This window comes from Bos javanicus, chromosome 17 (assembly GCF_032452875.1).
Source record: "Bos javanicus breed banteng chromosome 17, ARS-OSU_banteng_1.0, whole genome shotgun sequence".
Taxonomy (NCBI): Eukaryota; Metazoa; Chordata; class Mammalia; order Artiodactyla; family Bovidae; genus Bos; species Bos javanicus.
Window position 1 is genome coordinate 55,902,898 of NC_083884.1, and position 17,689 is coordinate 55,920,586.

A 17,689-nucleotide genomic window follows, 5' to 3' on the forward strand; every position below is an offset into this window, starting at 1 on the left:
GAGAAAAAAAATCTGTCTCAAAAAGAATTAAAAAGAATTTAAGTCACAATGGGCAGAAGAAAATCCCAGACAATTAAAGCTGTGTACATTATTCTTTTCCACCACTTGTTACTTACTTCCTGAACACCACACTCGAAACACTTATTTTCTTCTACTGGTTCTGGCGTTTGACAATATCGGCAAACAGGACATCTATAAAGGGCACCAAAAAAATAATGACACAGATTAAATGTAAAAGACAGCTGTTACAGAACCCCAAAGTCAAAAATTCAATTTTATATACTCCCTCTCTTACATAATATTTTTTATAACTAAGGCTATCATTCAAAAGACAAACACTTCCAAGCTATTCTCAAACAAAATGGAAAAAAAAAAAAAGATCTTGATAAAGCTGAAGAAAAGGGAGAAATCTTGATATGCCCCATATCTTTTTCCAGTCTTCTGCCTAAAGCTGAGGTAATCAAAGAACTAAATATTTACAGGTTACAATTAGAGACTTGAGACAAGTTATTTTTTTCATGTCTGGTTACCCATAATGTATTTTTACTTGCAATCTACCTTATCTTCACTTCCTAAAGTTTTAAATCATCCAACATGTACCCTTGTCCTCTCAAGGTTGCTCCTAAGAGTTGAAATTAAATTCTGTAGTAAATTTCACTAAATTAAAACAAAAATGTTAATGTACTCATGAAATGCATATGACATTTTATCATACAATGAAGTTCACCTGGAAGAAGGTATCAGTGCTCTGAGAGTACTGTTTCGATTTACAAAAAGCCAATAAAAATGGCACAGAAGCCAAACTCATAGATACATAGAGAGGAAAGGTGGCTACCAGGGGCTGGGCAAAGGGGGAAATGGGGAAATACTGGTCAAGAGTTACAAGCTTTCAGTTATGCAAGATGAGTAAGTTCTGGAGAACTGGTGTACATTAATGTTGACTGTAACTGATAATATTATACTGTGTTCCTGAAATTTAGTAGAGGGCGGAGCGTGGTCTCACCGTAAAATAAAAATAGAAAACTAAAAAAGGAAAGAAAAGAACAATGGTAAAGGTGTGAAGTGACGGATATGCTGAACTGCTTGGTTGTGATGTGTATTTGACAATGTTGATGTATATCAGGTCATCCAGTTGTACACCTTAAGTACATACAATGTTTAAATTATTTATATTTTGTTTTTAATTGTAGGCTAATTACAATATTGTGATGGTTTTTGCCATACATTAACATGAATTGGCCACAGATATACAACTGTCCCCTCCCTTTGTGCCCCCCAGCCCACCTGCTGTCACAGAGCACTGGCGCTGGGTTCCCTGCGTCACACAGCAAACTCCCACTAGCTATCTGTTTTACATGTAATAATGTGTATGTTTGAATGCTGTTCTCTAAAATCATCCCACCCTCTCTTTAACCCATCTGTGTCTCCTCTGCTGCCCTGCACGTAGGATCATCAGTACTATCTTTCTAGACTTCATATAAGATCAATAAAACTAAAAGCTGGTTCTTTGAGAAGATAAACAAAACTGCCAAACCAGTAACCAGGCTCACCAAGAGAAAAGGGGGAAGACTTAAATCAATAAAATTAGAAATGAAAAAGGAGAAGTTACAATGGACAACACAGAAATACAAAGGATCATAAGAGACTACTATGAAAAACTGTATGGCAATAAATTGGGACAAGTTGGAAGAAATGGACAAATTCTTAGAAAAGTGTAACCTTCCACAACTGAACCAGGAAGAAATAGAAAATATGAACAAATCAATCACAAACACAGAAATAGAAACTGTAATCAAAAGTCTCCCAATGAACAAAAGCCCAGAGCCAGATGGCTTCACAGGCAAATTCTTCCAAAAGTTTGGAGAAGAGCTAACAACTATGTTGCTATAACTCTTCCAGAAAATTGAAAAGGAAGGAAAATTCCCAAACTCATTCTACGAGGCCACCATCACCCTGATACCAAAACCAGACAATGATACCACAAAAAAAGAAAATTACAGGCCAGTATCACTGATAAACATAGATACAAAAATCCTCAAAATTCCAGCAAAATTCTAGCAAACGGAATCCAACAACACATTATAAAGATCATACATCATGATCAATTGGTCTTTATCCCAGGGATGCAAGGGTTCCTCAAGATGTGCAAATCAGTCAATGTGATACACCATATTAACAAATTGAAAGATAAAAATCATATGATCATCTCAACAGATGTAGAGAAAGCCTCTGACAAAATTCAATACCCATTTATGATAGAAACTCTCCAGAAAGTAGGCACAGAAGAACATACCTCAACATAAGAAAGGCTATATATGACAAACCCACAGCAAACATTATCCTAAGTGGTGAAAAACTGAAAGCATTTCTTCTAAAATCAGGAAGAAGACAAGGGTGCCCACTCTCACCACTATTATTCAACATAGTTTTGGAAGTCCTAGCCACAGCAATCAGAGAAGAAAAAGAAATAAAAGGAATCCAGACTGGAAAAGAAGAAATATATACAATTTTGACTGTCAATTATACTTCAATAAAACTAAAAACATTTTTGAAAAAAAATCTATTAACCCTTAACTAAAGACAAAGTAATACTAAGTGCCAGCCATGAATATTTGTGTCTGATGGGCAAACATGATAGAAAGAGGGTTACAGCTGAGGCTAAGTGAACTAGCACCACCAATGCTCAAGATATAACTAGAATCAATCTGTTACTCAACTGAATAAATAAGACCAAGGAAAGGAAATATGCAGGAAGAACGCTAAGTGCTTGTCACAGATAAGGACTATGTTTGTCAAGAGAAAACTAAAGGATTTAGTCTGTTTCTTTTTCTAGGATCAAAAGAGAAGACAGGAGAAATTTGAAAAAACAACACAAGTTGCCGGTAGGATCTCGCAAGCGGTCTTGTCAAAGGTAGGAACTAGCTCTGTGTCATCCCTTCAGTCTGTGTGGTGGCTATAGTAATTGTGGGATAAGAAATCAACAATTGGGGCTTCCCTGGTGGCTCAGTAGTAAAAGAATCCACCTGCCATTGCAGGAGACACAGGTTCGATCCCTGATCCAGGAAGATCCCACATGCCTTGGAGCAACTAAGCCCACGCACCACAACTATTGAGCCTCTGCTCCAGACCTCAGGAGCCGCAAGTATTGAGTCCACACGCTGAAACTACTGAAGCCCACGTGCCCTAGAGCCCGTGCCTTACTAAAGAAAAGTCCACGTGGCAATGAAGACCCAGCACAGTCAAAAATCAATATAATTAAAAAAAAAAAAAACAAATGAATTCTTAAATCTAACTTTCAACACTGTGCCAGAATGATTTTTTGAAATGTATGATCCTGAGAATCAAAAAGGAGAAAAGAGGGGAAGTTACAAAAATTAACTTATTTGTACTATACAATTAGAACTCCATGATATATCATCCCATCTGTCTATTAAAAAATAACAGTTCATTAATTCTTCCTGCTTTCCCTTCAAAAATAATTACGAGCTGTTACCTTATTTTCCTGAGGAGATACTTGGGGAAACCCTCTCAGAATGTCATTCCCTGACAAGAAAGTACCCTTCAAGGCCTGGTACCAATACTGTCTTCTGTTAAGTAGCCCTTCCAGACCAACCCAGAGGAGGAACCAGCTCGATCTCTCATCTCTACCTTGAATTGTACGCATACATGTGTGATTCTCCCTTAGGAGACTCAATGTCCGTAAAGAGAGTCTGTGTTCTGATTCTTTGCCCCTCAGCACTGTGCATATAGAGACGCTTAAAACCCACTTGCTGAAGACACTGTATGGTTTGGAAGGCAGTTGCCCAGTGGGTTGAATTCTGGTCCCAGTTCTGGCATTCTCTGTCCTGACACTCTAAGCATGCCAACCATCACCTCTGGGCCTTAGTCTCCTCCTCTATAAGTAACGAGGAGGTTGGACAAGATGGTCCCTAAGGAAACGTGAAAATGCTATGGTTTTACAAAAATTAATGTGGGACTTTCTGATGGCACAGTGGATAAGAATCCGCTTGCCAATGAAGGGGACACAAGTTCAATCCCTGGTCCAAGTGAATCCCACAGGCCACAGAACAACTAAGCCCGGGAGCCACAACTACTGAAACCTACACGCCTACAGCCCGTGCTCTCCAATAAGAGAAGCCACCGCAATGAGAAGCCCGCATGCAGCAACAGAGACCCACTGCAACCGAAACAAAAGTTAACGTGTACTGAGAGTAAGACTGGAGTGGTGGGAAACAGAGAAGTATCCAGAACTTAAATGGGGTAGCAGATGGACACAAGATACACACTAATACTTTGTGGAATGCACACACCTCAGAGTGGCTTTATTCCAGGCAAATTTAAACCTTGGACAATTCTCTGAAGAACTAAATGATACCACAGAATTGACTAAGGACTCTACAGAACTGGGGCAAAATTATTCTCTGGTTAAACAAGCCACAGGAAAGCCAGGGTCTATATATTTGCTCAGAGATATTTACTGAGCTCCTCCTACGTACTACATCTCCCCCTAAGTATGGAGGGCACAGCAGAGAACAGCCAGACAAGGTCCCTGCTCTGGAAGGCTGGCCACATGGGGGCAAAGAACCGAGACTCCCGTAGACTTTCACCCCTCCTCACTCTTGGGCTTTGGAACGTGACCTTTTGCTCCCTGGCTACACCTCTCCCCCACACCATCTTCTCTTGGGTTCCACCGGTCACCTGGCTAACTCCTATTCCTCTTCCCTGAGTGATGCCTCTCGGACAAGCTTGGTGGGGTCAGGGCCCTATTCCCTAGTCACGGTGCTGCAACACTGTTCCTTTGTAACCTCGTTTATCTGTGTGATTATTTGATTCTGCACCTTCTTCTCTGCTGGGAAACCCTTGTGGCCAGTCTGATCTACCTTTCTAGCTAAGACTCACAATGCAGTCTGTGAAGGGAGCAGCAACTTCTGACTAGAGGAAATAAAAGTACAGGTTACACCTCAGTTCTTTGCACAGTGCTCCCTTTCATACAAACTGGGTCTGTGCTGCTTTAGGAAACAGGACACCATAGGTGTGTGTGTGCCTCTTACTTAGTGCCTGTTGTTACTACTGGCCACCAAGCCATCGATAATGATAAATCTAAAACGTCCAATTGGTGTAGCCCGGCACTCTGATAAGAAAGCCAAAGTCAACGGTAGACATAAAATGCAAGTGATAAATAAGATTTTAGACCTAGATGCCCTTTAAGTAGAGGAGCCTAAAAGCTAACCTTTACTCCCCCACCCCCCACTCCTTTCATTCTCTGGCTCTTGGAAGGAAAGAACGATTCATGCTGCTTTGGGACATTCCACAAGGATATTAGTCAGCACATTAGAAAGGAACTGGTCTACAGATGCTGACCCCATGTGAACTGAGGAAAAGCAAAGACGAAATACAGAAGGCCCTTCCATGTGACCTCCTCACCACTGTGGTACCCAGGTTTATAAAATCAAATACTTGGAGTGGTTCTTTCTGGAGGGTGCTGTTTTTAATTCTGGGAAAGAGTAATAACGAGCTCTGACAGGGAGGGGGATGCGCCCCTGCACTCACGTCGTGTCGTCCCAGCGCTGCAGACACTGGCTGTGGAAGCTGTGGTTACATAAGGTGGTGAGGATGCCGTTCACGGACTCGTCCATGCGCTCCAGACACACGGTGCACTTGGGCAACTCTGTCAGGTCCATCACAGGGAGGCTGGCGCCCTACAGGGAAACAACTTGAATGAGCCTCACTTGTCATCCACAGGTTCTAATTTTTCTTTTTTAAGGCAATAGTTTTCCTGATACTCTTTGACTCCTGGTAGGATGTTCTCAATATTATTGCTTTGTGAAAACAACCTAATTTGGTGAGGTTTTCATCCATGCAACAAATATTAATTGGTCGCCTCCTAGAGTCCCAGGACTGTGCTAGGCACTACGAATACCAAGGGGAACAAAGCAGACGAAGATCCCTGCCCTCACAGTGCTGACATTGGAGGAAGGGAGACTGCTGCCAGAATCTCATGTTACCAGACTCCTAGCTCTAACTGTAAATGGCCATGACCATAACAGAACACAAAGGAAAAAAGGCAGGAGTGTATCTGAATGATTTTCCACAGATTAAATTAAAACTCAACACTTTCTACTATGTGATAATAGTATCAACAACAGTGATTTTTATTTATTTAGTACATACTTATTAAATTAAATCCCTGCTTTGTGTGCCAGACACTGTTCTAGGTGTGGGACTACGGTGAGCAAAAACACATTCAGTTAAGTTGCAAAACACAAAGTCTGTCCCTTTCCTCACAGAGTTTAGCCTCTAGTAGAGAGAGATACAAAATTCAAAATTTTCATGTATTATTATTTTTAAAATATTTATTTATTTATTTGGCCAGGGCAGGTTTTAGTTGTGGCATGTGGGATCTAGTTCCCTGACCAGGGATCAAACTCAGGGCTCCTGCACTGGAAGTACACAGTCTTAACCACTGGACCACCAGGGCAGTCCCGCAAAACTCCAAACTTTTAAAAACTGTTAATTACCAATGCTTGTAAAATGGTTGTAATTACCAATGGCTGTGAAAGAACACAGTGTGAAGGGCATAAGGATCTAGGTGGTCAAAAAAAACACCTGTAACACAGAAATGTCTGACCCAAGCCCTGCCAACTAGGGGACTATTGAGGCAAAGGTGAGGCACATAAATAAGAACACACCAAGAAAAGTCACATTAATCTGCAGTCCCTGAAGAGTAGATATTTGAAAATCTCTCAAGAAGCCGTGTTCATTTAGAGAAAGGAATTCCTAACACTGAGGCCTTGCACAGTACCCGGCAAAAGAGTAGACTGATTTTTTTTTTTTGGCCCACGCCACTCAGCCTGTGGGATCTTAGCTTCCCAACCAAGGACTGAATGCCCAGGTCCCCTGCATTGGGAGCAGAGTCTTAACCACTGGACCACCAGAGAAAGTCCCCTGTGCCAATTTTTATTTTACCTAATCTAATGACAGAACAATCTAATCTGAATTTATTCCTATCAAGTGGAATTCAATGTGAAAAGACCTTTATGGCTACTTTAAAAGAGGAAATATTAAAAGTATAACAGAGCTGGATCTACTACTTTATTCAAATGAGCACATGTTATAGGAATGCTTCATTGAGGGTGGGAGATCAGAGCAATTACTGATACAAATTGCTATCAAAAGGGAATTAAGTATTAGGATAAGGATTAAGGGTTAATATTTAAAACAAAAATATTCATTTTGGGGCTCCAGGCACAGTTTCATCCATCTGGAATAGATACATACTCAACTTCAATAACACAAATAATATTCTTTATTTAAAAAAATACTTTGGACAGTTTTTAAAAGTTGAGATAAAATTCACATATATAAAATTTGCCATTTTCAAGTGATTTTTAGTATATTCACAAAGTTGTATAACCGTCACACTGCTATCTAATTCTAGAACACTTCTGTCACCCCCAAAAGAAACCATGTGCTTGCTGTCACTTCTCACTTATCTCCCCCCAGTCTCTGGCAATTAACTTATTTTCAGTCTCTATGGACTGGCCAATTCTGGACATTTCCACAGGTATCTTAATTTTCAATTTTATACCATTCTGATACATTTATTTCAAACAGAGTTTGCACTTACATCCTCAGATTTCAATACTTCTGCCCTCTCCACATAGACCAGCTGGCAAACATCATCTTCTATTGAGTTGAACTGGCGGCCATTGCATGCCATGTAAAAACTATCTGCATCAGCCTAGGTAAACCAGGGCGGAAAGGGAAAAAATTAAGAGAGCGATCATGGTAATGTGCTTTCTATTCAAGATGGCTTCAATTATTCTCTTCATCAGCTTTTAAAAGTTATACTTAGGAGAGAGGCTAAGTGAACCCTGCAGGTCAATATCCTACTCGACAATTTTTTCTGATACATGGTAGTTTTATTTGAATAATCAGAAGCTACTGAAGTGCAATAAACTGATGGCTCCTACAATTTTATTTATTTATTTATTTTTCATTCAAAATATGATAGTCTACTGTTTATTTTGTTACGGCAGGTACACTTGAATTTCAAAAATTTAAAACATATAAAAAGTGGTTAGGGACTAACATTTGTATCAACAGTTGATAAATGTCTAAGATTGTTTATTATACAGCAGGGTACAATGGTAGTGCTAATGCCAACAGGGCACCGTGGAAATTAGTCTAAAAATTATTATTAGGCTTTATACAAGCAACATCATTTGCTGCTGTTTTAGAATTTGGGGACACAGTCTGCTTCTAATGCTAACAGTCCATGAACACTTTACAATTTTAATACATAGTCAACCAACAATGGTCAATGTTTCCCTTGATATCATTTTTTTCCCCTTTTGCCTCTAGTCAGCACTTTCACAGCAGCTGAGGTCAGTTCTATTTGGAACCAAATCATAACTGATGACTGTTAACGGGAGAGTTTTTCTTTTTTTCTTTCTGGCTGCACCTTGGGGCTTGCAGGATCTTAGTTCCCAAACCAGGGATTGAACCTGGGCCCACCAGAAGTGAAAGTGCTGAGTCTTAACCAATGAACTGCTAGGGAATTCCCTATGGAGAAGCTTTTTAAAACAAATGTCAGCATCTAGGTGAGAAAAAATAAGAGGACGAGTGAAACCAGCAGGGAGTGAGAAGCCAATTCCTTTTTTTCAATAAGCCAAATAATAACAGTAATTAATACATGATAGTTAGACCAGGATCCTGTCAGGAGGTTTTAAACAACCTAGTGTACAATACCAAAAGCAAAACTCTTGGCCACGGTCAAGAGGTCCAAGATGAAGTAGCCTTTAAAATTCTAACAGTTTTGTTCCCTTGGAGTGGAAGACAGATAAAACCAGGGGAAATCAGTCCCCTGCAGAAAGCACATGTGCATTTGTGGATAAGAACACAAGTAAATCCAATCTTCCAGTCTAGCCTCAGTAGGAAGTAACAAAGAGACAATTCCAGCTTTTAAAGCTCAGCAATTTTTAGAGGCAGCTGAGAGGCTGTGGCTTGTGTGGATTTCACTCCCACACAGGCATTAGCCCCAACATAGGAAGTTACGTGCTCTGGCCCTGCCGGTACAGACAAGCTGCCTGAAGAGAGGAAGTGTGTTCTGCAAAAGGAAATGCCGCACCATCAACCTTGAGGTCGAGATTTGAGTTGTATCAGGCAAAAACAGTCCTGGCTGTCTACCCTCACGGGGTCTTGAATCTTAGAGCCACTGAAGATTTTCAGTAGCTTTTCACTGCACCCAGTTCAGTTCAGTCACTCAGTCCTGTCTGACTCACTCAGTCCTGTCCGACTCTTTGCAACCCCATGAAATGCAGCACGCCAGGCCTCCCTATCTATCACCAACTCCCAGAGTCCACCCAAACCCATGTCCATTGAGTCTGCACATGGATGATGTAATTCAAGTGTGGATTCTTATATTATCTATGCTATCTTAATATGACCAAGAGAGCTAAGCCACTAAGGGAGGATGACCAGTTCTGAACATAGATTCTGCAGGGACTTTTTGGTGGAGAAGGGGAGGCTTTTCCTTTGGGAAATAACCTGTATATTGGGTAAAGGGTATTTGAAATTAAAATGTTAAAAGTCAGTTCCTGGATAATAAATTATCTTTAACACTAAGCAGCAGCAGCCCCAAATGGCTTCTCCCATTTTTCAAGAGCAGTGGCTTTGCCTTGAAATGCTTTTGGATGAATAACCAGCACAGTGAGCCGCTGGACTCACGCATCAAGGGCCAGTGGGCCACGGCCAGCTCTTCAGGGCTGCCATCACCACCAGAACTGCTGCAGATGTGGCTGCCGAGAACAGCAGACCCGGCCAAAGACCTCCAGCTCTGTAGATGCTCCCTAAGCGCCCAAGCCTCCTCAGGGGAAGGGAAAAGGTGTGTAATACTGGGAATGTGACAAAATCTACTCAATCCCAGATAAATCCTTTCTTTCTTGGGGGAGTCACCCGGACCAAAGGTGTATACTTTTTGAACACACTGCTCTCTTCTTTAAAATCTTGATATTGGAAATGTAGCTCTACTGGCTGGGATATTTACTGAACACCCAATGCATGCCAGGTACTGTATATGCAAAGGACAAGAGCAGGGAGCAAAATCCATGTGCCTCCTGCTTCAACCCAGCACTGAGATGCACTGAACAAAAGCCTGAAGCTAACTGCAAAACACACAGAAGAAACAACTCATTTAAAATGCCTGTACTATATAGAGCCCCAAATTTAATGAAACCCAGCTTCTGTTTTTTTCTAGTCCTTTGATTTGATTGTTCTCTCCTCAGGATTAACTCCGAAAAAGAAAAAACTATCATAATCAATGTTTCTTAACTGTTGCTGCTGCTAAGTCGCTTCAGTCGTGTCCAACTCTGTGCGACCCCATAGACGGCAGCCCACCAGGCTCCCCCGTCCCTGGGATTCTCCAGGCAAGAACACTGGAGTGGGTTGCCAGTTCCTTCTCCAATGCATGAAAGTGAAAGTGAAGTCGCTCAGTCGTGCCCGACTCTTAGTGACCCCATGGACTGCAGCCCACCAGGCTCCCCCGTCCATGGGATTCTCCAGGCAAAGTAATCAACTAGTAACTAGTTGTTACTAGTGATCAACCAGTGCTAAGAACGTATTTTTTACTTCTCAAAAGAAAAGTAGGCTGGCCTAGGCCTACAAGTGATAATGAGCCAACATACTCCATTGAGAGGTTATCTGTCCTTTTCTGTTCCAAAGAACTACAAAACTGAACCCCCTTCTGCCTCCCTGTACCTTGAATTATAAATTAATTCATCAAAGGGCACAGTACAACTTTGTAGGCACATCTGACACCTCCAGCATAAAGAAAGATGAGGCCAATAGAGATTCAAAAAATGATAAAAGACATAAAATAGGTCTGTTAGTTCTTAATAAAAATTCTCTGGTAAGAAACAGAAAGGCGTAAGAATACAGTTACCTGCCCAGGCCATGGAGTCAGGCTGCCTGTGTTTGAATCATAACTCTTTGACACTAGCTGTGTACCGTTGGGCAACTGACTCACTCATGTATGTTTCCTCAATTATAAAATATGAAAATAATGACACCTACCTCATGACATATCTGAGAGGACTCAAGGAACTAATGCATGCGAAGCTAATACCTGGCATCCAGTAAGTGATCCAGATTTGGTGCCTACTGAGTCTACTCTCATTAGAGCCCAATATTAATTAAACATCTTCGAGACCTATACTAAGAGGGTAGTTTTAGGCCTTAGAAAATCCCCGATAGAATGAGCCTTAGACCTTAAGATCTAGCATTACAGATAAAAAATGCAACTCACAATACCAAGGTCAAGGGGTCTATCTTCAAAGAGCACTAAGAAAGCTGTGTTACAGTCCTAGAAAACATCTGTCAACTTAAGCAACTTACATGTGGTCAAAAGACAGAGGTGGAGAAACAAGTATTGGATTGGCCAAAAAGTTCATTTGGATTTTTCCATAAAATCTTACAAAGAAAATCCATTAAGAGTAGCAGAAAAATTCCACAGCATCATCTGCAGACTGCGAAGGGTGGCATGTGCTACAGAGACGTTTATGGGATTTTTAGACAAGTTACTGTTGTGGGCTTAATACACCTCAGACTAAATAAAAAGCCTAATATATTCTCAAACATTTTTTTCCCAATCCCTTTCTACGTTATCTGTGTTACCTGCTTACCACCCTTGCCCATTCAGTAGAAGCTACAAGTGAAATACTGTCAGGACACAATTCTTGGCGAACAGTATCTTCCCTTGCCCACATCCTGCTCCTGCTGGACAAGGACTACACCCTAGGGATTAAAGTGAGGGCTTAATTCCCAGCTTAATTCCCAGTCACTTATTTCTAGCTGTATAACCGTGGCCAAATCACTAACCTTGCTCTGCAGCTGGTTTCCTCATTTGTAAAACTAGGGTAACAACAGTACCTGTCTACCCCATAGGGGTATAGTAAGGATTACATCAGCTAGTGCCCATTAAGCACTTAGCAGAGTGAATGGTACAGAATAAGCAGTCAATAAAGGTTGCGTATTATCACTAACCTCACTATTACATTTAAAAGATTTAATATACCACTTGCCCACTATTCGCAAAGTGTCTCAGTGACCTTAGACGGTGTTCTGACAGTCAGTGAAACCAGCTGTTAGATGCTTTTCAGTTCTCAGTGTCAACTTGTGAAGTCTAAGCTCATAGGGCCATTGAAATACTTTTTAAATGTCTCCCTCAAAGGTGCAGTGCTTTGTAAAGGTTAAAGATAATTGTGTACTTTCTTGGACTCAGAAATGCACACTAAGTTTTTGTTTTCTTTTTCTTCTGGTGGCCCAATGAACAGGTACAAATACAATTCAACTCTTATTTCTCTTAATTCTCTACCTACAACCAATGAATGGCCACTACTGCTGTCAACTCTAGCTTTTCATAATGAGGAGGTGACAAATGGGCATTGTGTCATGAGGTTCTATTATCCACAGATCTTGGTGATTGGTCAGACGCAATGACAAATGACCCTACAGGCACATTCATTTCTTTGCAAGTTGGAACTGCTTATCTGGGGCAAACTCAGAAAGGCTATTTATCAGTGAGGTGTGAAAGAACTAACTTTGACAAAGCTGCATTTCACAACCTGATGAAATTTCAAAATGTAACAGGTTATTAAAAAAAAAATACAAACAAATTAAAGAAAACCTATGGACAAGGTAGTCCTCTATTAACCTGCATAATACCTAAAGCTTACCTCATTTTTATATTCACATAGAAACACGCAGACTCCTAAGAATGAAAATACAAAACCAAGAGAATATCTTTCTGACATCTTTAGAACCGAGGCACATGCAAAATTATGCTTAATGCAACAAGGGAAATGGACTGGATGGCCAAACCTTCTTAAACATTGTTACAACACACAAGTATACTTAATATCAGCTTTCTTTGAGTTTGTCTCTCTATTGCAGTGATTTCCAGTTAGAACTCAAAAGCATCTTTAATAATTCAGGGAATGTCACAAAACCCTTCATCATCAAAAAAATTTTTATTTGATTTTATAGAATGTGCCCAAGAATATCTACTAAAAAGAGAATGATAGAAGCAGGGGCACAGTTTTATAATGGCAAATAACAATACAGCGTTAAGAAAGGTTGGGAATTACTGTTCTACTAGAATAGCTACTACTGGATAAACAAACACACACAACCCTAGATTTCACACTCAATTTGATTTATAAAAAATAACAGCTATGAATTAGAATTGTGTGTTTGCTGATGAATTCAGCAGTATTTCTAGAATTACATTAATACTCTAGAAGATATCAATACTTCTAAATGGAAGACGTAGTAAATTAAACATGGCTAGTATCAAACACTTTCAAAAACACAGTTTTTGTGGCAAACAGATTTTTAATATCTTAACTTTTACCTGTGCACTAAACTTTATCAGCACCATATACTGATTTGGAGTAGAGTCTCTGATGATTTTCATTTGTTCAATTACTTCATTAAATGGGGCGACAAACTTCATAAGGTCATGACTGGTCATTGTAGCAGGGACTGTGAGAATACACAGCATGGCACTACGCCTCACATCTTCTTTTAAGGAGGTCATCTTACTAATAAGACAATAATTAGACTGTCTTGAATAGATGAGGTATGGTTAGTTCAAGCAACACTAATCAGACAACTTTTATGTCCAAGGAAAAACAAAATGTAATACTTTATAAATCAATTTAAACAGTTTGTTATCTTACTGGAAAATACTCACCTGGGTAAATGGAGAACCGCTTAAACACATCAGCAACGGACTTTAAGGTAACCTTTGAAATGTTCTACATGATACCCACCACTGATATTTTTTAATCTTCAGTTAAAGGCTTTTAATGGTTATAAACCTACATCAGGCAAATTTGCAGTGTTTTGCTTTCATTCGTTTTTTAATAATCACCATCCTTAGATAACAATAGAAGAACAACTCTAACTATGGACTTCTCTTGAAGTCCATAGACTTCTCTTGAAGGTTTTTGAAGAGAAAAGACTTCTAAATATAGGAAGGAGAATTCTGAATCATGAAGATGTGACTCTGAAGATTACAGGAAGTGTTGTTGGATTAGAAATAGCTAAAAGAAGGGAAAGAAAAATCACCCACAATACAATTTGCTTTTTTCTTCAAACTTTAAACTTTGTATTTTGTATTGGGATATAGTCAGTTAAAAATGTTGTGGTAGTTTCAGGTGAGCAATTTGCTTTTGAAATGCTGCAAACTCACTTCAACAGCTGCAATCCAAAATGGCTACCTGAGTATTCTCTTTCCCAGTGGAGACTGAGCAAACAATTTAGGACAAGGACAGTCTTTAAAGAAATCAGCAACTAATTATTCAAGGAGCTGGTGGCCCAGCTATGTTGATTATATAGCAAAATCTTCCTTTCCTTTGGCCTCCAGAAAGCCTTGTTTGGACCACAAAAAGGAGTTCAAAGATATGATGAAATGGCAACCCATTAAGTGACTTCTTAGCAGTTTCTTTACTAAAGACTTGGTGGGAATAAGAGACTACATCTATGTTATACATCACTTAGAATTTTTCTTTTCTTTTCTTCCTTCCTTTCAATTTTCCAATCACCTGCATGCCTACCTTCTCAGGGAATATTTTCTTGGGTATTCTCTCAAGTGAATCTGCATGATTCATTCATAAGGCTCTTTTACCCAATTTATGAGATTTAACCATATATAAAATATCTAAGAATTCTTAAGAAAATATCTAAGAATTTAACACACAATATATGAAAGTACTAACCCTTTGAACAAAGCTTAAAATAATCCTTCTCTTCAGGGCAAGAACATTTTCTCCACCCTATGGCAAAAAACAGACAAACTCAAAAGAGAAAAGGATTTTCTTACTTTGTCTTGTACAGATGCATAATACCATGAACTATTTCAACTGAGGGGTTTCCACTGAAGAAGGAAATCTGATCTGGAAGCTGCTTGGATGGAGAATCAAGAGCAGCATTTATACCTTCTTTACTTCTATCTTTACTTCTCTGTGCAGTGAGGGATGCTTCTGAAGATTTCCTTTCTTCCACTGTAGCTTCTGGCTCATCTTTCACAAACCAAAAAGTTAGGAGATTATAAACTGATACGAAACATGTGGAAGGATTCCAATTAGATGAGAATTTTAAGTCAGAGTGAAAGAGAAATTGCATTAAGAATTGCATTCACAGAACAGCAGAGTTTTGGGGACATCACAACTTGAAAGTACTCTTTGCCCCCACTCTCCCTGCCCCTCAGAAACTGAAGGATGTTGACTTTACATTGAGAAGTACCATAATAAGGCAGGTGTCTTCCATCATGCACTTCTGAAAGTGTAAGTTGCTCAGTTGTGTCCGACTCTTTGTGACCCTATGGACTATACAGTCCATAGAATTCTCCAGGCCAGAATACTGGAGTGGGTAGCCTCTCCCTTCTCCAGGGGATCTTCCCAACCCAGGGATCGAACCCAGGTCTCCTGCATTGCAGGCAGATTCTTTACCAACTGAGCTATGCACTCCTAAGTGGGACAAATATTCAGGGCTGTTTGAAAGTTTGAAAACCAACCTACCAGTTCTCCACACTGGAGATGCAATACACATCCACTCCCCTGGATGGAGTGAGCTGGCAGAGCAGGGGGAGTCACAACGTACTTATCTGGATTCAACATCAATCGCCACAGACCTACATGCTAAGTAGCTCTCCTCACTAAGGAGAGTTGTCAACCTACCTTGTTACAAGTAATTTAGAAGAAATATTTAGAGAAACTGAAATCCACCCTGACAGTTTCATGTAAGGAACATAGGCAGTAAAAGCTAAAGTATGCTAGAGGTCTTAATCACAGGCTCACTGAACACCACTCCAACACAAGCAACCATGGGTTTACCTTAACAGAAGATAGCCTAGGGTTCTGGAAAGCATACCTGGGTTGGCCTTCATGGTCTCAATGATCACATCTGTCATTTCTCGACGACCAAGATGCTGATGTATGATTGCTGCTTTCTCCCCTGGTGACTTCCCTTCTAAACAGGCTACAGCTGAAGCTAGTGTCTTCTTTTGGATCTCCTCATCAGACATTTCCCCGACTAAAGAATACATGAATAATTAATATCTGATAATAAAACAAGCCTCTTTCCACTCTCAATGTATCCATCCACAGGTTTCCTTTTTCTCTCTGCTGCCTTCCCCCAAGACTATAAGATGCCTTTTGCAGGGTCCTTCTCACTCATCTCTGGGGCTCTGCAGTACTGACAGTCAGTTAATGCCCAGGGCAATAAACTCAGAAATGCATAGTGGTCCTAGTGGAAATCGTGCATTTTAAAGCAAATGAAGGAGATAAAAGCTTTGATAGTGATCCTGCTCAGATGAACCAACATTTTAGTAACACTTGTACGTGAAACTGTGTTGGACCCCAAATTAGGGCATCAAGTCCACTAATCAACAAAACTTTTAGGGTTAGTCTTCTTAACAACCTGGGTTAGCCTAATCCCACCTTGTCCTGAAAAACTGTGATCATTTTCTTAAATCACTAAAACACACAAAAATGAAAAATAAATTTGGAGATTTGACAGAAATATCCTTAATATAAGCTTTATGTGAAGAGAGATCAAGCCTGTTTTGCCCATCACTGTATCCTCAGTACTTACATCACAGTGCCTGGCACACACTGGAAGCTCTTTAAAGATATGTTGAATAAATTAATGACTCAATGACTGACCCATGTAAAAATGTATATGTCGCTTATGTCAATTAATTCGACTTTCAGAACTCAGTAGCCTATTTAATTATATTCAGTCTTTAGTTTGCAGCTCAAAAATTCACACACTCAGGGAAGTTTCCCACAAGACCATCCCTACCAGCCCCAGGCCTCTTCCCCAAACCAAACACATCCTCTCACGATAGCTTTCCAAACTCCTTTCCAGCTTTCTACCTTCCCTTACTGTACATTTGTCACAGCTGTATCCTACATTTATCCTGTAATTATTTACCTAATCTATCTCCATGAACTGAAGTGAATTGCTGGTGCCCTTAAAGCAGGGACCAAGTCTCTTTCCGCACAAAACTAAAGCTCAACAGAGAGTAAGCACTCATAAAGTATTCCTTGAATGATGCGTTGCTGGCTCTTCAAGGAACAGAGCCATACCTGCATTTCCCAGGAGGAGGCTGTGTGACTGGAAATGAAGAGCTCAGACTCTCAAGTCCAGCTCTCTGAGGTAGAAATCCAGTTTTGCCACGGATAGATGATCCTGGGTAAGGCACTTAATCCCACGGCTTCAGTTCCAGTTTGTAAAAGCCTCATCCACCCATAAAACTAATTGGGTTGTATGAAGATATAGAAAAGTGTGCACATGAGGTGTTTAGTACAGTGCTTGGATATAGGAACTGTACATATTTTCAGTTATAACTACTGCCACAGGGCGCCCAAATGGATGGTTTTTCAAAGAGGAAGAATTTAATTAAACCAGAAGCCGTCAGCGTGCTGGGGATTCCCTGTCTGCCTTCACAAAGCCTGCTGCTGCTGCTGCTGCCGCTGCTAAGTCGCTTCAGTCGTGTCCGACTCTGTGCGACCCCAGAGACGGCAGCCTAGAGAAAATCAATTCGCACAACTAGGCTCTCACCCAGGTTGGAGAGTGCGACGCGCCAAATATAAACAAAGTCCCAGTGGGAAGGCACCAGGAA

At 40.3% G+C, this 17,689-nt stretch overlaps 1 protein-coding gene and 1 long non-coding RNA gene across 3 annotated transcripts in view; one reads left to right on the plus strand and one right to left on the minus strand.

The window, feature by feature from the left end:
- BRAP (BRCA1 associated protein) overlaps nucleotides 1–17,689 on the minus strand; it is a 38,607-nt gene that overhangs the window by 20,377 nt on the left and 541 nt on the right. For both annotated transcript variants that reach the window (XM_061384819.1, XM_061384818.1), the window contains exons 2-7: nucleotides 15,934–16,095; nucleotides 14,885–15,083; nucleotides 13,412–13,601; nucleotides 7,628–7,741; nucleotides 5,551–5,699; nucleotides 117–192 (exon numbers count right to left, since the gene is read on the minus strand). In XM_061384819.1, the coding sequence (XP_061240803.1) occupies nucleotides 117–192; nucleotides 5,551–5,699; nucleotides 7,628–7,741; nucleotides 13,412–13,601; nucleotides 14,885–15,083; nucleotides 15,934–16,095 (890 nt within the window). The remainder of the gene's footprint in view (nucleotides 1–116; nucleotides 193–5,550; nucleotides 5,700–7,627; nucleotides 7,742–13,411; nucleotides 13,602–14,884; nucleotides 15,084–15,933; nucleotides 16,096–17,689) is intronic.
- LOC133228841 (uncharacterized) lies at nucleotides 186–8,522 on the plus strand. The gene is made up of 2 exons (XR_009730376.1): nucleotides 186–2,911; nucleotides 3,036–8,522. It is a non-coding gene; the product is annotated as an uncharacterized LOC133228841 (long non-coding RNA).